At 57.4% G+C, this 22189-nt stretch overlaps 9 protein-coding genes across 9 annotated transcripts in view; 6 read left to right on the forward strand and 3 right to left on the reverse strand.

Moving 5' to 3' along the window:
* Positions 1-2085: 2085 nt before the first annotated feature.
* On the forward strand, positions 2086-3358 carry VDBG_01620 (norsolorinic acid reductase; the record flags this gene model as incomplete). Its single annotated transcript, XM_003007386.1, has 4 exons — positions 2086-2277; positions 2329-2428; positions 2484-2754; positions 2809-3358. The coding sequence occupies 4 exons, from the start codon at positions 2086-2088 to the stop codon at positions 3356-3358; spliced, it is 1113 nt and encodes a 370-aa protein (XP_003007432.1).
* Positions 3359-5992: 2634 nt separating this feature from the next.
* On the reverse strand, positions 5993-7371 carry VDBG_01621 (mitotic checkpoint protein BUB3; the record flags this gene model as incomplete). The annotated part of the gene is made up of 5 exons (XM_003007387.1): positions 5993-6000; positions 6142-6849; positions 6904-6986; positions 7044-7296; positions 7362-7371. The coding sequence occupies 5 exons, from the start codon at positions 7369-7371 to the stop codon at positions 5993-5995; spliced, it is 1062 nt and encodes a 353-aa protein (XP_003007433.1).
* Positions 7372-7975: 604 nt separating this feature from the next.
* On the forward strand, positions 7976-9144 carry VDBG_01622 (eukaryotic translation initiation factor 2 subunit alpha; the record flags this gene model as incomplete). The annotated part of the gene is made up of 4 exons (XM_003007388.1): positions 7976-8046; positions 8109-8124; positions 8229-8599; positions 8661-9144. 4 exons carry the CDS (start codon positions 7976-7978, stop codon positions 9142-9144), a joined length of 942 nt encoding a protein of 313 aa, XP_003007434.1.
* A 571-nt stretch (positions 9145-9715) lies between these two features.
* On the forward strand, positions 9716-10435 carry VDBG_01623 (mitochondrial inner membrane protease subunit 2; the record flags this gene model as incomplete). The annotated part of the gene is made up of 2 exons (XM_003007389.1): positions 9716-10074; positions 10137-10435. The coding sequence occupies 2 exons, from the start codon at positions 9818-9820 to the stop codon at positions 10405-10407; spliced, it is 528 nt and encodes a 175-aa protein (XP_003007435.1).
* A 653-nt stretch (positions 10436-11088) lies between these two features.
* VDBG_01624 (conserved hypothetical protein) lies at positions 11089-12574 on the forward strand (the record flags this gene model as incomplete). The annotated part of the gene is made up of 3 exons (XM_003007390.1): positions 11089-11644; positions 11726-11819; positions 11884-12574. The coding sequence occupies 3 exons, from the start codon at positions 11089-11091 to the stop codon at positions 12572-12574; spliced, it is 1341 nt and encodes a 446-aa protein (XP_003007436.1).
* Positions 12575-13386: 812 nt separating this feature from the next.
* On the forward strand, positions 13387-15153 carry VDBG_01625 (Set1 complex component ash2; the record flags this gene model as incomplete). Its single annotated transcript, XM_003007391.1, has 3 exons — positions 13387-13877; positions 13931-14519; positions 14593-15153. The coding sequence occupies 3 exons, from the start codon at positions 13387-13389 to the stop codon at positions 15151-15153; spliced, it is 1641 nt and encodes a 546-aa protein (XP_003007437.1).
* Positions 15154-15550: 397 nt separating this feature from the next.
* VDBG_01626 (conserved hypothetical protein) lies at positions 15551-16899 on the reverse strand (the record flags this gene model as incomplete). The annotated part of the gene is made up of 2 exons (XM_003007392.1): positions 15551-15859; positions 15916-16899. The coding sequence occupies 2 exons, from the start codon at positions 16897-16899 to the stop codon at positions 15551-15553; spliced, it is 1293 nt and encodes a 430-aa protein (XP_003007438.1).
* A 1034-nt stretch (positions 16900-17933) lies between these two features.
* On the reverse strand, positions 17934-18935 carry VDBG_01627 (conserved hypothetical protein; the record flags this gene model as incomplete). The annotated part of the gene is made up of 1 exon (XM_003007393.1): positions 17934-18935. One exon carries the CDS (start codon positions 18933-18935, stop codon positions 17934-17936), a length of 1002 nt encoding a protein of 333 aa, XP_003007439.1.
* A 2243-nt stretch (positions 18936-21178) lies between these two features.
* The window catches only part of VDBG_01628 (conserved hypothetical protein), a gene marked incomplete at both ends in the record, with an annotated part of 1548 nt that continues 537 nt past the window's right edge, over positions 21179-22189 (forward strand). The window contains 4 exons of the mRNA XM_003007394.1: positions 21179-21195; positions 21249-21427; positions 21478-21697; positions 21762-22152. Coding sequence (XP_003007440.1) covers positions 21179-21195; positions 21249-21427; positions 21478-21697; positions 21762-22152 — 807 coding nt within the window. The remainder of the gene's footprint in view (positions 21196-21248; positions 21428-21477; positions 21698-21761; positions 22153-22189) is intronic.

Raw genomic sequence — 22189 nt, forward strand, 5'->3', positions numbered from 1 at the left:
CTTCAACTTGGGGGTCGGGGGGGGGGGCCGGGCCCAAAAACATCAGCGCCTTTTTTGTTGTCGTGCAGGCCATTCCTGCTCAGAAAAGGCGACATTTCTAGCGTAAGGGTCGGTCCTCGAGTAGAAAGACCGATTGATAAATATCGAGTCTGACGTGCCGTCTTCTTGCAATGCTTCGAGGGCCGAACTGCCGGCTGTGGTGTAGCATCTTAATGATTTGAGCTTCCTCCCGTTCTCGACCGCCGCTCGAGCTATGCTTATTCTTCGCCGTCTCTCTTCTGCAAGCAGTACAATGGAGCAAGATGTGCCGAAAAGCAGCCCGCGAAGGGCATGGATGGCAGCTTTCGATGGGATGGGGGCAGGAGACGACATGGTGAAGGGTCGTCATGTGCCATATCGGCAATTTCTGATTATCGGGTCATCTCCTGTAAGCAGGGACGAGGGTCGGTAGCGATTGTGCGGGATGGTGATTGCAATTGTCGAATGTCAGAAGGGTTTACGACATCGCTTTGATGGCCGTCGTACGTTTTGCAAGACCCATCGATGGAATTTGGAGTCTGGAGTTCTTAGTCATCGGGATAGTGGTCCGTGCCCGTGTTGGTTCGGAATCCTGGTCGGCTTGAAGAAGTGGTGCATGCTCCCAAGCCTCCCCATCACGGGTGGCGGCAACGTGCTTTTGCTACCAAGTGTTTTGATTATAGCAGGACTATCCGAAAAGGATTGTCTAGTGTATTCCTTTGAATCGATAAGAGTAAGTGAAGCATAGTCAGCAGATGGTGCTTTTAGTTGCGCAGACCAACCCCGCTGCTAACTCCGACACTTTACTTAACGTACGGCATTGAAAGGGGGAATCCCCAGTCTCTTCTGCAGCAAGTATGAACTTGTAAAACGGTCTTGTAACTTGCCATGCCGCGGCAGTACTCAATTATATGCCATGAATGACCTTCATAATCAGTTGGAGGTTCACCCGCTATTGGTTTGCCTTGGCTAGCAGAACAATCGGGATTAATTGTAGACCGTGACAGCCACCTGCCTTGACCACGTTCAGGGCAACTGTCGTGGTAAGTGCTTCGTCTTCGAAAGCAAAAGCAAATGAAAGCCTGCTATATTCTATTGAAATGATGAACTCGTGTATCTCTCGATGGTCCCGTACACGGCTACGTGTGTGTGTGCGTCCTTTAATAGGGTGCTAACCCTGAATGAAGCTGGGTGAGGTTTCCGTAGAGCTTCGCTGTAGGCCAGATGCATCAGGGCGCCGCCTCAGCTCGATTGCTGAATCAACCATGAGAATACGTAGTCTCGTCGCTTCCTCATTCAGTGGGCAATGTAGCTCCACTCCACTTCCGGGTACCATGCCGCATTATTTACGGCAAAAGTACCTAGACTAAACCTCAGGTACGTTTCTGTTAAAGCGTCATTGACAGCCGGATTGACAGCCGAACCACCCCGCATCACTCACCCCGCCATTCATCTGCTTCATCAAGGTATGAGGATCATGGTCGGAGTTTAGTCCGGTGTTAGGCTAAACAACGAGACTGGTCTGGATGGTGTACACATGCATGTTCACTTGGTGGATTTCTGAGCGGTGTGCTGCTCTTGTAGTGAGAAGCATGAAAAGGGGGCCAGCTACAAGTAATGAGATCATTCCTACAGCTCCATCGGCAGCTGAACTGGGCCTTGGGCGAAGGCTTAGAAGAACAGGGGCAAGGAGTTCAATGGCATGTACAACAGTCGGCTCTCAATACTCACATCTACTTGCCTACCTACGTACCTACCTAAGGTACCACAGGTGGGTAACTTAGGGTCGGCCTTGTTGCGTGCCCCTCCTTAAGGTCGAGTGTCTTGCTTCACCATTCCCCGTCGGCATCGTAGTTGCCGTTTGTCTGGTCCCGAGGCAACTTCTGACTATAAAGCTTGCACTTACCTTCCCCAGGATCTTCTAGTTTACTCTCTATCCCCTTTGCTCATACGCCCCATTCGATCCAGACTTCCCAAAAAGCTCTACTCCCTGGAACACCTAAACATTAGCTATTTAACAAGCAAAGCACACCTACCCTGACCCCTTGTATCTGAACAATTGCGAGAATGTCGGCACTTCCCATGGCCCCGCCTCCCAAGAGCGCGCTTGCTCGCTACAGGATTCTCTCACCCACTGCTTCCGTTCGAGTGAGCCCTTTGTGCCTTGGCTCCATGAACTTTGGCGACGCCTGGACGGGTTGGATGGGAAGCTGCGATCAGGTCACAGTCGAGAACATCCTTGATTATTTCTACAGTCAGGTAGATGGCTGACCTTTCCTCCTTTCTTCTGCACTCACTAACGGTGTAAAGGGCGGCAACTTCATCGACACCGCGAACAACTACCAGTTCGAGGAGTCAGAGACCTGGATTGGAGAATGGATGAAGAAGAGAAATGTCCGAGATCAGATGGGTATGCATTTCTGGTGAGCCCGAAGATGTTCGAGTCAGACCTAATCCTCCGTCAGTGATCGCTACCAAGTACACGACCAACTATGCTGCGGGCCCCAATGCGCCGAATATTATGGCCAACTTCACGGGCAACGGCACAAAGAGTCTTCACACCTCTGTCGAGGCCAGCTTGCGAAAGCTGCAGACCGACTACATTGACCTTCTCTACGTCCACTGGTGGGACTACTCCACGTCAATCCCCGAGATGATGCAGAGCCTGAACGCGCTCGTGCTCTCCGGCAAGGTACTCTACCTCGGAATCAGTGACACCCCGGCGTGGGTGGTTAGGTATGCCAACAGTTCTTCTCACGATAGAGGATCTCCTCACTGATAGACAAAAAGCAAAGCGAACGAGTACGCCCGCAACCACGGTCTGCGCCAATTCTCTGTCTATCAGGGTCGCTGGTCCGCTGCTTCGCGCGATTTTGAGCGTGAGATCATTCCCATGACCAAGGCAGAGGGCATGGGCCTCGCCCCCTGGGGCGCCCTTGGCGGCGGCACCTTCAAGACGGAGGAGCAGCGCAAGTCTCAGGAGGGCCGCAAGATCGAGGCCAGCGAGGCGCAAATCAAGACTAGCCAGGCGCTGGAGAAGATCGCTAAGCGAAAGAACACCATCATCACGAGCGTCGCCCTGGCGTACGTCATGCACAAGACGCCCTACGTCTTCCCCATCATTGGCGGCCGCACCATCGACCATCTGAAATCTAACATTGAGGCACTGGCGCTCGATCTGAGTGATGATGACATTCGAGAGATTGATGACGCAGTGCCGTTCGACATTGGTTTTCCACATAACTTCCTCTGGCGGCAGAATGCTCCCTCGCACCCTGGCAACGTTTGGTTGCTGAACATGGGCGGCCACTACGACTATGTGCCGGAGCAGAAGGTGTGATCTTCAATTTAAATGTTTCTGTTGCCTCGATCTGACGTATACTGCAGGCCATCAAGTCAAACAAAGATGGGGAATAGGGTCTCCGAGGAGGGACACGTTGTTGGCGCATGCGGTCGAGGGACTGCTAAAACATTGGTCCGTGCAGTTGACCATGCGCTTTTGTGCATGCAGTCCGAACCGAGTCCTGTAAGAGTTCTGTTCGAGAGGAACTTATTGAGTAACCTGACAGATGGATATTTGAAAAGCCGACAGAAATTGTACTCCGCAACGTGCATGGCTGGACGCCGTTTCCACCGGACTACATGTTAGGGGATACCTCATGGCTGACCGACGCCAAGACATCAGCATCTTATTCAGACGTGAAAGCCTCGAGCTTTTTGAGCACCAATAAAGTCTTTACCGAGCTGTAGTCGGCAGAAAATGCCATGATATTCTTCCGATGCTACTTGCAATGCCTCACCTGATGTAAGGAGTAGTTGTCGAAGAACATGGACCGCCCCACAACGAGGGCATGCTTGGCTGCCCTTCTTTCCAGACGTTCATTTCCTAACAACTGCACGCATTGTGTCAATTTCGTGAGCATGCAGCCATCTGCGGAAGGTAGGTACCTTTGGTTAGTGGATTCCCGCGTGTGTTGAGGCAAGTGCAACTAAGAGCAGATTCCATTAGATGGAACCCACATACTCTTGCCTAGGTACCTTACCTAGGTTGGTAACTTCCTATAAATTCAGTCTTGAGTCAGGTAGAACGCTTCTGCCACCCGGGGGAGCTTCTTGAAGTCGGCTTGTGCCTCCCCATCTAGAGATGCCGTCAACATAACACCCTGAGCGTACGACATTCGCCCTCTTTGTTCTTCAACCTGAGCATCTACTGTGGACAGAACCAAAGCTCATATGCAGTCCACCTTATTATAATAGGCTACTAGTTGCAATTTAATATGCCTCATAGAGTCGCAGCTACTCGATGTCAGACAGACTCGACTCTCTTCTACCGGGGCGGTACTCAGAGTGTCAGCAGACTGGCCAACCCCCATTTCAACCCCTCCAAGACGTCTCAAAATCTCAAAGAGCCCGAGGTTTTGTCGAGAACGGAAACTCAGGGACAAGAAGAATCTTCCTGCAGTACAAATAGCACAGATGAAAACCGCGGTCGTGTCTCGGTATCTCAGGCGACCATCAAGCAAGAGAATGGTGTGTTCTTATGCATTCGAACTGACCACATTGCTGACTAGTATAAGACGTATGGGAGATTACACCTGACTTGGTAGCTATCGCAGCCCGATCAAGCGCAAACATCATTCCGAAGCCAATAAAGCCACGAGGACGGCCAAGAGCATCCTCCACCCTGAACCGGGAAATACGGATTGAGGATTTCAGATTGCCCGAGCTGCCCCGCATCCTCACTCGCTCGAGACCAGAGGCGCTTGAGCTACTCTGTCGAGATGGTTTTGACGATATGGAATCTGTCCCGACAAGAAAGCAACTTCGTCTCAAGCGACGGAAGCAGCTCGTCATACGCGGCATGGGTCAACTTGCGATTACTACTGCGCCTCGAACAACCTTGGCCAGACTCAAGGGGCAGCCGAGAATGCCCGAGATCGACCCGGATCTCCTTGCGACAAACCAAGAGATATGTGGACCAAGACAGGGTGGCTTTAGCGTAGAACACTCGAATGTAGTAGAGATGATTGACAGGGACGCGAATATGACTCCCGGAAGTGACAAACCTCTGAAGAAATCTTCATTCAAGAAAAGACCGTCTTCAAGACAGGGGTCGACTGTCTTCCGTCCGTTCAGAAGAAACCTACCTCGACGCCGAAGCCCTCTGCAATTTGGTCGCACGTTGACAGGAGATCTTAAGATGGTGCGGGCATTCCGGTGTGCGACGCCTGACCACGAATCTGAGGAAGACGAGGAAGCAGTGTCCCTCAGCCAAGACGAGTCAATGTCAGACTCGACATCTCGGAGCAGTCGAGACACGGAGGATTCAGAGGATGGTCGCTCGGGAGCGGTGGACTTCGCATCGAATCTGGCGTCCACCGGCAAATGGCAAGAAGAAGAACAACTTACAATCTACAACGAAGATGAGGATCTGGTCTCAAGCGTTCAAACACGGGCCAGCAGTACTACGGGGCGGGTCTTAGCGTTGACGGATAGCCAAGCGTCTGCACAGGTTGCATCTTTTGACTCTACGACTGCGGCTACCCATGAACGAATCACAAACTCTCCGATGCGGAACACACGACATAATCGGGACCGCAATATAAAGCTATTCCCCGAGAGAGGCACTGCAAGTGAGAGTATTCGAATACTGGGTCGACTGGCAAGATCGGTAAGTTGCAAGAACACTGTTCGTTCGGCCAGAAGATCCAGAGGAAAAGTCCATGGCAGACGTTACCACAGCGAACAACGTGTCGCAAGCATGTTTTATGACGTCAAGTAGAAGGCGGGCGGATATGGTGATAGAACGCCGTCTGTGCTCTGCTTAAGATTCATGGTGCAAGGAACTCAAGATGTTGCTTTTCACGTCAGAGTTCGCTGGGGAGGACACACATATGGACATGTCAAAAGCCACTACAAGATGTTGGTCCTTTTCGCGAGTTTGAGACAGCATGAAACATCATGAGTTAATCTTTCACTTGCCTGTATATGGTATCAACAAGTACCGGAGCTTTTGACCTCCCGCGTCTGCTTCTGTGAAACAGTCTTTCCCGATCCACCTAACGCCTTGCGCCAGCTGTGCGACAGAATCCCGTTTCTTCACCCCTCATTTCGCGCCCTTACCCTTGGCTTCCGCGTCACCGAGCTCCCTGACCAACACCTTGGCCTTGCCCTCGCCAGTGTAATCCTCCATCCCCGTCTCGAAGCCCGGGCAGACGCCAATGGCGAGGTACTTGCCATCAGCGGAAAAAGCCAAGGCAGCGACGCTGTCAGGGAACTTCTGGTACTGCTTCATACGTCGCTTGGCTTCGGCGTCCCATAGCGCGACAGTGCCGTCGCCGCCTCCGGAGGCGAAGGTGCCATACACGGGGTGGAAAGCAAGAGCGTTCACCGGATAGACAATATCGCCGGCACCAGCGCCATTCTCGTCGGCAGGGGCGGCTTGTCTATGGCACTTGAATGCGTACTTGCGGGCCTGGGACTCGGGGGAGTCCTCGAACCACTCGACGGCGACACGGCCTTCGATACTGGAGGTGGCATAGCCAGCGTCATTGGGCATGCAGGATACGGCGCGAGTGAGAAACTTGAGAGAGGACTCGCGCTGCTGCCAAGGCTTGATATCGGGGGGAGAAGAGGCACTGAACAGGGCGGGGATGGGGGTGAGGTCGTAGATGTGGACGAGGCGAGCGGTCATGGCGACAACGAGCTTAGAAGGACTAGCGCTGAGAGCGTGGGGCTTGCCGGGGAGGGAGATGATGAGGTTGGGCGCTGAGGGGTCTTTCGTGTTGTGAATTTGAAGAGTCTGATCCCAGGAGGCGGTGATGAGGAGGGCTAGCTGGTGTTAGCTTGATGACTTGGTAGCACGAGAGAAGAGCGCCCGCCTACATTGCTCGGGACTGTAGACCACACATCGTACTGGCGCGCTGTGTTTAGCGATTGATGTCTTTTCGCCTGTCTCAAGGTCGATCCTACGGGCGAAGGGTCAGTCTTGCCGTCACGCATGGCAGAACGGGGGCCACTCGTACTTGTAGGCTTGCCAGTCCAGGCATGCACTGTACGCCTCGTTGTCGGTGGCTCCGAAGCAGACATCTAGTACTGGTGCGCGGTGTTCGAATGTGCTGATCTGCGTGCCCTGCGCCTCTTCGGTGCCGGAGTGGGTGTCGTAGAGGTAGACGTTCTTGTCCCACGACGAAACCAGGAGCCTTGTCGAGTTCTGAGGCGCATAAGAGAGGGACGAGACGGCATCGTTGGGCGGTTGCGCCAGCTCGAATTGAGTTGCTATGACCGCTGTTAGCTACCGTACGGCCAAGTGATCACGTTAGACAGCAGTGAAGAGAACCTACCGGGCGCCATGATCAGGTTGCTGAGGTGGGGATACTCGTGATGCTTGTTCACCGACGTGGAAGCTTTTGTTTACTTAGCTCCGGCCCTGGAGCTCACAGCACTGAAAATGCCCCATGCGTCTGTTAGTCTTGGGTGACTGCACTGCGACAAGAGGTGGAGGGGTATCGGTCACGTGGCGATAACGACTTATTGTTCTGATCGCCTGCCATTCAGCGTGCGCAAGCTTTGGCGGGCTGTTGCCGGCTGTTGCCGCCATACCTGGGGGCATCAGCCACACCAAGCCTCACCCCACCATCACTGCCGCAATTTCTTCGACGAGCGGCCAAAATTGTGACTCCTGCCTCCCCGACGCTACGATTGTCTGTCTGATCTGAATTCCGAACCCCGCTCGGCATCCGCGACTTGAAAACGTCAAACCTCTCCGTTGCCCGTTTCTTTCAACGCCACGATCATTCCATTTCGACCACGAACGACGACGGAAACCCACCCCGAAGACGATCGAGCTACACCCGAAAGCAAGCGGCCACTTCACCCCGCCTTGCCCCATATCCTCCCTCCTTCAACACCACACACAGTCAGGCCGAAAGTCGCGAACGCGCGCATAACCGCCACCATGTCGGAGCCAAACTACTCCCACTTTCGATACTTCGAAAACAAGTATCCCGAGATTGACGAGTTCGTCATGTACGTTTTGTTCCGGAACACCATCTCAAGTCAAAGGCCTCATGCTAACATGGCTCCTCCAGGGTCAACGTCAAGCAGGTCCGTTTGCTACCGCCGAGCTCTGCATGCTCTCCACCCAAGCATGTTTCGAGATGTGATGCGTTTTCCAAGAGGTTGTTGACATGTCTGACATGAATTTCTAGATTGCCGAGATGGGTGCTTACGTCAAGCTACTCGAGTACGACAACATTGACGGCATGATTCTGCTTTCCGAGCTTTCGAGACGTCGTATCAGGTCTATCCAGAAGCTTATCCGCGTCGGCCGCAACGAGGTTGTCGTCGTGCTTCGTGTCGACAAGGAGAAGGGTTATATCGATCTCAGCAAGCGTCGTGTGTCCCCCGAGGATATCATCAAGTGCGAGGAGCGTTACAACAAAGGCAAGATGGTCCACTCCATCATGCGCCACGTCGCCGAGAAGACCCTGACTCCCATCGACTCCCTGTACGAGAGCATAGCATGGCCGCTCAACAAGAAGTTCGGCCACGCGATCGACGCCTTCAAGCTTTCCATCACGTAAGGCTTGCAAGAGAACTGCTTTTGGACAAGGTCGTGTTTGTGCTGACGAGACATGTAGCAACCCCGATGTTTGGCAGGACGTCACCTTCCCCTCGGAGGCGGTTGCGGAGGAGCTCAAGTCGTACATTGGAAAGCGTCTCACACCCCAGCCCACCAAGGTCCGTGCCGACGTCGAAGTCACCTGCTTCGGTTACGACGGTATCGATGCCGTCAAGACTGCGCTGCGGACCGCCGAGTCGAGGAACACGGACGAGACCCAGGTCAAGGTCAAGCTGGTGTCGCCCCCTCTCTACGTCCTCACCAGCACGTGCCTCGACAAGAGCCACGGCATCACTCGCCTGGAGGAGGCCATTGTTGACATTAGGACGAGCATTGAGGCGGCCGGAGGGCAATTGATCGTCAAGATGGAGCCCAAGGCCGTCACGGAGAGCGATGACGCAGAGCTGCAGGCGTTGATGGAGAAGCGCGAGCGTGAGAACGCCGAGGTCAGCGGTGACGAGAGCGTCAGCGGCAGCGACGATGACATCCCCGACACTGTTTGAGGAGATGACGGTCGATCATTCGGCGACGGCTCGGGACGGCCTCCACGAAAACATTTGAAAAATGTCCGGCCCGTCATGTCCGATCGCCGAGCACACGGAGTTCAGTCGGAAGCGGGGGGGGGAGGGGGGGAGGGTGAGATCTGGCTTGGCGCGGACATGAGAGCATAGATGCTAGATGCCGCGTAGACGGGCTACTCGACATAAAGCGAGGGTCGGGGTCAGGGGCAGGTCTTGGGGTCCGGGGTTGGGGCTGGTAGGCTGCCAGCCCCCGGCGCCCACCCTTCCCAGAGGAGTCTCGGGGGCGTCAAAAGCATTGTCGCGGGGGGCACTGCAAGTAGTGCTGATTTGGGTTGATGAATACAATGAAACTCTACACAGTGTACTTTATGAAATGAAAGATGAGCATGGCGTGCCGGGACATGAGAGACTTGACTTGCTCGTGGTGCGACATGGAGACGTGGCTGTGAGTATGAGAGCGCGACAAGCTAGGTACGATAAGATAAGAAATAGGAGCCCTTTCGAGCCAGGAGTAGTGTAACGCATCCGAGCCCAGCTCGCTCACCTCACCCATGACGAACTCCAGATCGAAACTTAGCAGCCCGGTTTTCATCATTGTGCAGAAGGGCAGGGGCGACAGAAGCTCCATCTGCAGCAGCAGCAGCAGCAGCTCACCATGAGCGCACGCCTCCGATGGCTCACGGCACGGCCGTTTCTCACAGACTTTTCCAAACGCCTGCTCGGGTACGCGACGTGGATCCCCGTGGTCATCATGTTCAACAATTACGTTGCCGAGATACACAACGTCCACGGACCATCCATGTATCCCTTCTTCAACGAGGACTACAACAGCAGCCTGTTACAGGACAAGGTCCTCACGTGGAAGTGGTGGCCTCAGTACGACCTCGAGCGCGGTATGATTGTGACATTCAGGTGAGCGAGCGGTGCCGGGCTCAGAGGAGGCGCCGGGCACGTTGTGGCTGACGTCGTCACAGGAGTCCCAACAACCCAGAGGCCATCTCTATCAAGAGAATCATCGCGGTGGAGGGTGACGTCGTCAGGACAAAGGCGCCGTATCCGGAGCCAGTGGCACGGGTGCCACAGGGACATATCTGGGTGGAGGGCGATGGGGACAAGACGATCGACAGCAACACATATGGACCGGTGCCGATGAGCTTAGTGACGGGCAAGGTGACTCATTTCTTGTATCCGTTGAAGAAGTTTGGGCCGATACGATGGTGGGAACACAAGGGTCGAGAGAGGTAGCAGTCGGTGAGCCTGGACAGAAGCTACCAAAGTGGACTTCGTGGGTTTACAAATCTGTGTCCCTGGGAGTGCATGATTTATAACTCGTCTAGAAGACAAGCTCCATCCGTCATATCGTCAGCTACTTTCAATTGCGTACAACTCGTCGTCTGCGGCAGTGGCACAACATGTCTTCGTAAATACGGTGCTCTACCTGAGCAAGGATGCTTCCACGTGAGGACAACAGGACACCGCAGGCTGTGGGCCTATGACGCCAAGGGCGGCCTAGTGCGGAGAGGCGGACGCTGACCTCACCCTCACTCGCGGCACGGAGCCTGGAATTGGACCCCTGCAGCAATTTTCAACCTGCCCTGGACCGTCCGCCTCTTATCAAGCAGTCAAGCAGAACAGAGCAAAGCCGCATCCGCAACAGCGTAGCATCTCCGTCTCAGCGCCGAGTTTTGCTTCCCGCAACGTCAGCCCGCTACCATCACCACCGGGGAGGCCTCTTGGCGACATCACGACCGGCTTGTCCAACGCATTTTTCCTTCGGCTTCGGAACGTCCCTCTCACCACATCGACCACCGTCCATCTTCATCTTCCTGCTTTCCGAATCGACCGTCGAGTAGTCATCTCGCTCCTTTCGACGGCGGCGGTCGACCAGCTGTTGATCCTCGGCGTCGCATCTTCTGGGCGACCTCGATGTCCCTCGCTGACCGCATCACTGGTCTCTTCTCGCCCACGACGCCCTCCTCACCGGCTCCTCTTGACGATCGACATGCGGCCGGCGCAGACCTCCTCACCGATCTTGGATACCGCGGCACCCCCACCACCCCAGACGCCGCTCACCACCAGTCACCGCTCTCAGCTCAGGCCCAGGCCCAGGCACAGGCCATGAGCAACGCCGCCTCCGACCAAGATGCCGACCTCGGCGAGGAGGCGCGCCCTCCCTACCTGCACGCCATGATCGCCGGCGGCATAGGCGGCTCGACAGGCGACATGCTCATGCACTCCCTCGACACCGTCAAGACGCGCCAGCAGGGCGACCCACACGTGCCCCCCAAGTACAACAGCCTCACCACATCCTACTACACGATATGGCGGCAGGAGGGCGTGCGCAGAGGCCTGTACGGCGGGTGGAAACCCGCCCTCGGCGGCTCCTTTCCGGGTACCATGCTCTTCTTCGGCACGTATGAATGGAGCAAGCGCGTGTTGATCGATGGCGGGGTGCCGCACCACCTCGCCTATTTTTCGGCCGGTACGTCAGAATGAATCTCTGCTCTCAATCTGCCTCTCCCCCCCCCCTTTCCAGACGCTTGTGCTGACTCTCTGACGATAGGATTCCTCGGCGACCTGGCGTCGTCCATCGTCTACTTCTCCTCCGAGGTGCTCAAGGCGCCGGCTGACAGCTCCCAAGGCGCCTCAACCAATCCGTATTTCCGCTCGGGCTACAACTAACGCGGCACGACGGACACCGTGCGCACGATTGTCCGGCAGGAGGGCCCCAAGGCGCTCTTCCACGGCTACAAAGGCGACGCTGTACCGCGACCTGCCCTTCTCCGCGCTGCAGCTCATGTTCTGGGAGCAGTTCCACGCCTGGGCGCGCGCCTACAAAGGAAGCCGCGAGGTCGGCGTGCCGCTCGAGCTGCTGACGGGCGGCCCTAGCCGGCGGTCTCGCGGGCATAGTGACGTGTCCGCTCGACGTCGTCAAGACGAGGCTGCAGACGCAGGTGCACATTCCGCCCGAGGCGGCGGCGGCGGCGGCGGCGACGAACAAGACGGCGCACGCGTCACATCCTCAGAAGCGCAACATCTCGACGTCTTCGCCGTCGACGCACACGCCACGCCTCGGCGCCGTCAACCTGAAGACCATGTCTGTGCTCAAGGGCCTCAGGGTGATTTACCAGACCGAGGGCCTCGGGGGCTGGTTCCGGGGCGTGGGTCCCCGCGGCGTGTGGACGTTCATCCAGAGCGGGTGCATGCTGTTCTTGTACCAGAGGTTACTGCGGGAGTTGTCGATCTGGGACCCGCAAGACGAGGAGAAGGCAGCGCCCATGTGAAGGGGGTAGCGGCGCGCGATACGCACAAAGGGCTGGATGCGCAACGGGGCAGAGCGTCAGAGCGAGGGAGCGAGAGAGCATCCATGTACAACAACGAGAGCATTTTCTGTACAATGTGTAGGACCTAGAGAACTAGAGTCATGGGGACCCCATAGGGCGGCGTTGGAGGATCCGGATAGACGGACATTGACAGCGATAGAGCTGGCTCGGACGAGCAAGACAAGTCTCTTTTCATTCAGCGTCGGATGAATACACCAGCGTTTATTGTCAAGATCCAGATCACCGGTCGTAGTTATGATGGTGCCGTAGTGAAGAAGGCAGGCTCAACTGCAGTGCCTTGGCCCACGCTCTCGAGCACACAAGGCTTATTGAACTATGGACGCATATGAAGGTCTACAGACGCTTTCTTCTCTTCACCCTGCACATTCTTCTTCCACGAAGCCTGATAGACCTAGGAGTGCTCCAAAAGGTGGCGAGCCTGAACAAGCAGCCCGACCTGCAAGATGCTTCAATCAATGTATCCGACACGGCTACCGAAGGAGGTACCACTGCCGATTGTGATCAAGGGCAAGACATGGCGGGCCACCAACACGGAGCAGTGCTGGCAGCTCCAGGGGAGAGGCCAGCGCAGCTACCCCTGTCAAAGGGCCCTGTGACGACACGTCCAGCTCGGACGCACTCGCCACGCGGGGAGCAGGCGCTGCCCTGACCGTGACTGGCCCAGCTTCCTACCCTTACCTACCTACCTAGGTACCATTACCCTGGAGCTCGTCAATTCTGACTTGGCGACAATTCCGAAATCTTTCCTTCTCACTGTCAACCTTTCACATCACCCGCCCACGCAAACCCCCCTTTACCTGCCTGGTGCACCCCCTTTGTTGCTTCGCTGATTGACTTTCATCTGGTTCATTCTGTTCCGTTTCTGTTCTTTCACTTCGCCATGGCTGACGCAGACACGCCTCCGCGGGATTCGACCCCCAGCACCTCCTTCGCTCCTGCGACAACGGCGACGACCACGGCAGTTTTCATTCCCCAGAAACGAGCAATCGAGGAGGACCATGCTCCCTCAGTCCCATCACCCCTGAACCCAGACGTACGATCAACGCCACAGGCACAGTCCACAGACGACATGCCTGCCCACACGCGCGACAAGCGGGCTAAGAAGGAGTCGTACAAGAAGCGCGAGTCCAAAGTCACCTTTGGCGGCGACAGCAACCGCGGCACCCCTGACCCCAAGAGCAAGAGTAAAAATGCCAATTCTCGAGACAAGGAAGAGCCCTCGTCCTCCGAGTCTGGCCCGCTGCGGTATAAGCTGCCCGCGGCGAAGCAGACCGACTTCGACCCGCCCCGTGGTCCCGTCTTCATCTCCCACCACGAAGTACCCTCCCTCGACCGACAGGGCAAGATTGCTTTCTTCGAGACCTCTGACCAGTACGTCGCTCCTGCTCCAATTGCGACCCCAGCGCCTGACTCTGACTGCCTAGTGTCTACAACAAGAAGAGCTACCACTACACCCACTGCATCGCCGATCCCGCCTTTCCCTCGTCCCTCTACTACCGCCAGACCGAGCCCTTACCCCATGGGCCTCACATGAGCTTTGAGGACTCGGCCACCCACATGTTCTTCGACCAGTCCGGGCGCCACATCACCACTCACAAGGGCTTTCGTATGACCCGCGCCAACGTCGCCATCCGCCAGGGCCGCTTCTACTACGAGGTCAAGATCAACAGAGGCATCGTCAAGGACCCCGGGCCTGGCGACCCCGAGTCCAACGGCCACGTTCGCATGGGGTTCGCGCGTCGCGAGGCCGCCGTCGACGCGCCTGTCGGTTTCGATGCCTATAGCTACGGCATCCGCGACAAGGCTGGTCAGAAGGTCTACATGTCCCGGCCCAAGGACTTCTTCCCTGCCGGCGAGGACATTCAAGAGGGCGACGTCATCGGCCTCGAGATTCAGCTGCCCTCTGAGCATCTCCACCGCAAGGTCGTCACAGGTCGCTACAACCCCGCCGTCGACCTCGACACGTCCGCTTCCTGCGATCCCCACGGCGGAACCAGCGAGGCCCCCAACATTGTGCGCGACCGCATCCCCATCGCTTCAAGGCCCACATCTATTTCGAGCAGATCGACTACACACGTGCAAAGAGCTCGAGGACCTCATGAGCCCCAACCCCGTCGTCAACCCCGACTCGGCCGAGCAGCCCAACCCCGTCCACGCCCTACCCGCCCTGCGCACTCTGCCGGGGTCCCACATCAAGGTGTACAAGAACGGCGTGCCCATGGGCACCGCCTTTGAGGACCTCCTCGCCTTTCTTCCGCCAGCCTCCAAGCCACTCGCCGCCCCCGGCGCGCGCGAGGGCTTCGACGACGGCATGCTGGGGTACTACCCCGCCGTCAGCGTTTTCCGCGGCGGCGCCGCCGAGGTCAACTTTGGACCCGACTTTTGGTGTCCCCCTGCCGCCAGCCCTGGCCAAGAAGACATGGCCATGGGGGGCGTCGACGACGTGCAGGCCCCGCTGCTGCCCGTGTCCGACCGCTATACGGAGCAGATTGCCGAGGACGTCGTTTACGACATTATTGACGAGGTGGACTTTTGGATGCAGGACGGCGGACAGGTTCTCGATCACGCCAAGGACGAGCGCAAGGGCGGCAACGACGTCGGCCTGCCTGACCAGGAGGAGATCAAGGAGGTCGTGCAGGATGATTGAGGGGCTTGTCGGCAGTGTGTGGCTGCTTGGCTTTTTTTTTCTGGTGATAGAGAGAGAGATACCCTGGGCTGGCGTTTGGTGTTGGTGATCAAGGTGATGCAGTACGTCGCTTGCTTGTTGTTTTGGGACACAATATATACCATGAGGCATGAACGGACGGCGGACAAAATGGGGCACTGATGCTCTTTTGAAACTTCATGACTGTCATAGCAATTCATCAAAACTATGTATTAAGAGAACATTTGGGGTATCCTGGGGGTCATTTTCATCCAAATCCATCGAATCCGTTCATCCAAGTCTATGCCACCCCCTCTCGCACCTCACATGATTGGCAAGCCAACAAATCACCTGTGCGTCCGCCTGCGACGAGGGCTCTCAAGGGCAGGGTCGACCTCGCTCAGCGGCGACACGCGCCCGCTCCTCGACTCCCTGCCGCTGCGCGAGTCGCGCGACCGGCGGCCGTGGCCGTGGCTCTCGCGGTCGCGGTGGTGGCTGCGGCTGCTGGAGCTGCGGTAGGACGAGGCACGCGACACGGGGGCCGGCAGCATGGGGTCGTCGGGCAGCTCCTCGACGCGGGCGGCACCGTCGATGGGGGGGGGCCGTTGCGCTCCGGAGTTCTCGCGCTCAAGGCGGAACCTCCGCGGCCCGCGCCTTGTGGCAGTACCAGAGCACGAGAAGGAGGGACTGATTGCAGGTTAGCACTCGTCTCATCAACCAGAGCATCTTCATAACACCCAGGGGGGCGCAACGGGGACGACGTACGGAAAATGGCACGCTCCAGACAACGTTGAGGCCGATAAAGGCGGGCCAGCGCAGCTTCAAAAAGTTGACAATGGCCTTGAGCATGCCGATGATGGCGCCGGGCTTGCTGACGAGGTCGTTGAGGCTCTTGGGCATGAGCAGGCTCTTGGCGGCGCTCTTCATGTCCGCGCTGTCGGCCTTGGGGTCGCGCTTGATGCCCTGGCTCTCGGCGGCGGCGGCCATCATCTCGGGCCCCATCTGCTTGGTGACCTTGTCGGGGAGGCCGGCGACGAGCTTCTTCATGCTGCTGGGGAGCTTGTCGTAGTTCTTCTTGAGGGTGCCGTCGCGGTCGTCGACGAGGGCCTTGAGGTCGTCGACGGCCGTGGGCACGCCGTTGACGAGGTCCTTCAGCACGAGGGTGAACTTGCGGACGAGCTCGTTCGACTCGGCCGACAGGGCAAAGGCCTTGTTGTTCTGGGCGCCGAGGTTGAGGTCGTCGAGGACGCGGGAGAGGTCGTCGCGCTCGCGGGCCTCCTCGGACGGGTCGACCTTCTTCGGCTCGACGACGGCCAGCTGCTTGTCCTTGTCTTTGTCCTTGCGGTGGAGCAGGAAGGAGATGGGGTTGTGCGACTTCTTCTCCTTCTCCTTCTCTTTGGTCGGCAGCGCTGCCGGCGCCGCCTTGGCGTTCTGGATGCCGCGAATGGTCGACTCGTCGGAGGAGTCCCAGTTCATATCGGACGTGCTGGCGGTGCGTGGCGGTAGAGGCGGTGCCGGGCCGTCGTATTCGTCCGAGTTCAGAATGGAAGCAAAGAAGGCCTCGTCGTCCTTGTCGAGAATGGGACCAGGCTCCTGCGCCAGCTGTGAGCGAGAGTTGGTGCGGGAGGCCGATGGCCTCGAGCTGCTCTGGTTTTGATGCTCATGCTCATGCTCTGCGGCCACTGCGTCCTTGGCGTCCTTATCTGTCTTGTACTTCTTGTACTTTTTGTAGCTGATGTATTCGAGCATCGCGGCGGTGTGGCGATGGGCGAAGGGCAAATGCCGATGGGAAGTGGGTGGGTGGGTGTATGCGTTGTATGCGGTGGGAGAGAGATGGAGAGAAAGGGCAGAGGTGAGGAGGGGTCGTTTGTTCAATATAAAGAAACAGCAGATGGCGATGGTTTGCTTCGGTTCCCTCTCTCGCATGCAGCAGAAGAAGAGAAGAAAAGAGAGCACTTCTGACTAAACGCTTGTCTCGCCCCTGTGCCCTGTATGTCTGACGTCTGTTCAGGGCGTCGCTGGCAGTTGATGTAAGAAAGCGAGCAAGACGCAAGCCATTGGGCAGGCAGGCGCAAGGTAGACGGACGCGAGCGAACCTGGAAGCGTGCGCAGCCACCCTGAAGCTGCGTGATGTCATTCGACCACTGCTGTTGGCGCCCTCCCTGGGCGAGCTCGGCAAGCTCCCGGCGGCTTGGAGGTACATGAAGAGGTGGTGCTGGTGCCGCGCGAACAGAGGTACCGCAGTTTCAGGGTTCGGCCAGCCAGCCGCCTGAGCGAGTGGACAGCGCTGTGCCAGCTGTGGCCCCGCCCCGGAGCAAGTACCGAGCCCCAGAGGTGGGAACCCTTCCCTGCTGTGCTGATCGCCAGCCACCTACCACCTGCAAAATGCTTGGAACGAGCACTTTTGGCACGTCTCGCCCCCAAGAGCCCAGGCGAGGTCAGTACCAGCAGCGCCGATCGCCCCGTCTGGCCCCTTCTGGGAGGCCGGGCAGAATGCATTGGAAGCTGGGCCCAGACGTTGGCTACCTCTCATTCGCTCTACTCGCCTCGTGCTTTTCAAGTGCCACTCTTGCACCATGACATGCCGACGGTGGCTGTGCACGCACGGCGGATGATCAGGGTCCAACCAGGGGCAAATGCAAGAGGTTGACTGTCGACCGGCAAAATAGCTCGTTGGTTTGGGGGGGGGGTATCTCGTGTGTTCGACTGCTTCTTCGCTCTCCAACTCTAAATGTCCCGTGGTATCATCTCGTTTCACGGAAGCTCATTGCTCGTCATCCTCCTCACTGCTGGCCTCGCCCTCCTCCCTCATGACTTCGTCCACGGCGCTCGCCCTCTGGTGCCCGCTCCGCCTGCGTCCCCTCTGGTAGGCCTCCTTGCTTGTGATCGCCCTCTCGCCAACAAAGTGCTCCCCCGTCCAGGCCGTCGCGCATCGCGGGGCACTTCTTCTCCCGCCGCGCCCGCCAGTACGCGTCTCCGCACATGTCGTGCAGCCGCATGTTGCAATCCCGCGCCGCGCACCGCTGCCCCTGCGTGATGATGTCCTTGCACGCCTCGCAAAACTTGATGCGCTGCCAGTCCCCGGCCGCCGCCTCGGCGTCGTTGAACGACTCGACGAGCCACGTCCGGAGCTCCATGAGCGCGCGCGGGCTCAGGCTGTAGAACCCCTCGCGCGACTTCTCGAGCCACCCCTCGCTGACGAGCTTGGCCGCCATGGCCTCGACCTCGCTGTGCTTGAGGCCCTTGTCCGTGGGCGCCTGCGTCTGCGTCTGCGCCTGCGTGGCCCCCCCGCCGTCTCCGTTCTCCTCCTCTGCTTCCTCGTGATGGCTGGGATTGTCATGGCGGGATTTCGGCGGTCGTGCCAGCTTGATGACCTGCATGCTGTCGAGGCACATGCACTCCATGCGCGGCGTGTTGTACGTGTCGAACATGGCGTCCAGCACGCGCTTGACGAAGCTCAACTCGTCCGGCGCGTACGTCGTCGCGAGCTGCGTCGTGGGGTCCGACGTTGTGTTGACGAGCGCAAAGACTCGCTTGCTCGTCGCCTGGTGCACCGAGCTGCGGATCTCGTAGTCGAAGAAGGATATCGCTTCCGTGGCGGCGGCCACGTACGAGTCAAAGTCTTGACGTGTGACCTTGTCCTCCGTCACCAGCTGGTTCTCGTCGGCCGAGAAGATGGCCGCCAAAATCGGTCGGGCGTCCTCGAACGTCAGGGCGCCTCGGGCCATGAAGGCCTGGAGGAAGGCCCGGTTGCCGTCGCGGTAGTGCAGTGCGACGTTCGCCATGGTTGGGCGAGATGGTGTCGGATGCCTGGGCGGATGTCGAAGTATGGACCACGAGGGATGTTCATCCAGGACTGTGGTTTGGGTTGGGAGCTGTCTCCGAGGCTCTCAGCTGGGTTGGTGGGGTTGTTCAAGCTCAGAGTACATCAAAGGCAGCAAGCGTTGTAGTGCACGCGACGAGACGCGTCAGAGGTCTTGTTGCAGCTGTGCCACATCTCGGGCCCCTGGCTGTGGCAGTGCATGGCCGAAACACACCCATCGTCCGGGACCAAAGCTGTTTGATCCATTTATTATTTTTCTCCTGTCCACATCCACCTGGATCCTCTACGCATTCGTCGCCTCTTGGAATGCCCCAACGTTGAACGTGTCTCCCAACAGTGACCGAAATTCAAGAAAGAAAGGAAAAAACCGTTCCGGCTCAGATGACAAATTGCTGATGCGCTGAGGTGGCGTCGTTTTCGCCTGCGGCTGTCCATCCGAAATGAGGGTCAAAGACATGCCAGGCGACAAGGGCAGATCGGGTCGATTGCAACCTCGGATCCAGGTCTTCGGGACACGATCGTATACCACCGCACCAACTTGCCTGTCGTCTGGTCTTTTTCATATTTCCATCATTACTTGATACCCAAGTCGGCCACACATTCTCGACCCCGACGACTTCGAGAAGCCTGCTATGCCACATGGGGAACAGGCCCAAGCATCGTTTCGTGTGTCGTGTGCGATTGATGGTCTCCATCCGGATTGACGACTCCCGTTGAAGGCAGTGGCCAAAATAAATCATCGGGCTACCCACGAAAAGCCATGTGGCCAGTTTCACGTAAGGGACCCCGATGCCCGCCGGGCCCGCCACGGTTCGGCCTATGACCACGCGTGTCGAGCTCCCGACATGCTTTCGCTCGGACGCTGTCGCCGTGCGACAGGCAGCTAAAATGTGCACTAAGAAAAAAACGCTCCAACGGCACTCTCCATGCCACACCACCATGACCAACACGGTTGCAGCGCTCGTTCGGCTGGGCCCTTTTGGTAAGAAAGATCCGTGGGAGATCACCAATAAGATCTAGCGCCCAGCTAGTCGCTTGTCATCTCATCCAGGGGGCCAGCTTTCCGGTCGTGACAGGCATCGTTTCAGCTGGTAGCCTCAGAAGTGCACCACCACCTGCAGGACGCACCTTGAGCTTGTCGGACCGGTGGTTTCTCACCAGACCCGCCCAACCCGTTCGCGGTGGGAAGAAAGGCGCCGCGTCAGAGACTATCGACTCAGCATCGACGGGGATCTGGGGGAACTGACGAGGACATGGCAAACTTGGTCTCAGCAGGTCTGCATTCCGATTCGCGATGTTTGTCTTGGTCGACTCGAGTGGTCTCACTACTGGCGAGGGGGGTTTGCGAAAATTTCCCGCCTCACCATCCATCTGGAATCATCCGCCCGCCCTCCCCCCCCCCGATCGTCAAATTTTCTGGCCCCAGCTTCTGAGCAAACATTATGCGCCGCAGATCTCGTACCAGGACTACCTTGCTATCCATGTTCCGGTCTCGACTCGAGGACGTCCGTGGTGAGCCTGGTTGTGGATGCACCCCGTAGTTCCACGCAAGCACCCTTGCGGAGATCTTAAGCATCTGCGATCTCCTCTATTATCTACCTTGTCCTCTCCTTTCACCCCTCCCCCGTTCCTGCGCGCTCCTCTGCTCCCTTGTTTCTTGACGCGGCCCGCTACACTGCAAATCGATCGCACCGGGGTCTAGGCGAGCAAAATGACAACGGGCTGAGAATGGCCGTACAGCTTCCCGATGAGAAGCTGGGAGTCGCCATTGGCGTTCTCGTGTACTCGTTCTTTTGTTTATTCTGCAGTGTGTTGATGGTATGGCTGGTCTGCGTCCATCGCGAACGAGCAAGCTGTGAGTTCTCGAGCCGGAGGGTCTTGGTGACGCCGTGGTCCCGGAGCAAGTCGCTGATCGGCCCCTCCCCCCCCCCCAGATGTTGCCCTTATTTCCATATCGACAGGCTTGGGATCTGCTGGTTCAATAGCCCAGCAACTTCACACCATTGTGCGATGGCGTGACATCAAGACCCAACAGCATACGAATGCGCTGGCCAATGTGGGAAACCCCGAGCTGGCCCTCGCGGGGCAGTCCGCTGGCCTTGACCTTGTGCTGTTCTATATTCGTTTGTCTTCCAGCTCCTGTAACTACGCGGCATCGTAACTGACAGCGACCTCCCAGAATTCTACTCCTATCAGGTCACAGCCATGGCGACGTTCTTCTGGTACGTTGGGATGGTCGCGTGGATCTCGACACGCCCTGTTAACAACCACCTAGGGCCGCTGCACTCGCACAGTCCATCTTTCAACTCAGCTTCATTGAATCCTTCAGAGGCAAAGCCAACCCCGTTTCGAAAGTCATCGCGGTCATTTTACCGGCTGTCATGCTCAGCCTCCTCCGCATCGATGCTATCCAGACCAATACGATCTTGTTCATCGGGATGGCAGACTTTCTGCGTATGACCAACCTTTCTCGACCTGTGTTGGAAATACTGACATTCGAGCAGTCCTTACTTGTATCTCCGGTAGTATCATCATATTACTGATTATTCTCGTGAAATACATTCACGTGCGCAGAAATGTGCTGTCGTGGAACGTGAACTACGGCAAGCCATCCGAGGGGTCCGTCGATAACGTCACCGTCTCAAGCGGTGTCCGGCCGCGGCGCCAAAGCATATATGACAAGTGGCTCGTCGTGCGCTTTACAATCGCCGCGCTCGCCATGAGGTGAGTTCTGGGAATCCACTTGCGCCACAGCGGTGCGTTCGCAGAGACTGACTCATATTGAAAGCGCCTTCCAGATGGTGACCATCGTCTTCCAGGTCAGCGCGTCGCGGCGCAATAACCTCGAATCCATAGGGACCGAGCCCGACCTCGGCATGGACCGACTGCAGTCCGATCTGCTCGTCTTCATCCCCGGCGTGACGGCCAGTCTCTTGACGTTTGTCGTGTTTGGCACGACCAAGACATTCCGCGACTACATGCGGTCGCACTTTGTGCCCAAGCCACTGCGCAACGGCTTCCGGCTGCGACACCGAGGCTCGCAGCGGCTCGAGTCGGAGCCGCCTACTCCTGGGCTGCAATTTCGAAATGACGTCCCGGACCTGGAGCAATACCCGGCGCCGTCCTATCAGCAGGGGATCAGGCTGAGCGATATTCATGTGGACAGGCAGGGCAATGTGGTGTGCCATGGAGAGTGGCCCATGAAAAGGGGCTCCC

This window comes from Verticillium alfalfae, genomic scaffold, assembly GCF_000150825.1.
Source record: "Verticillium alfalfae VaMs.102 supercont1.2 genomic scaffold, whole genome shotgun sequence".
NCBI lineage: Eukaryota > Fungi > Ascomycota > Sordariomycetes > Glomerellales > Plectosphaerellaceae > Verticillium > Verticillium alfalfae.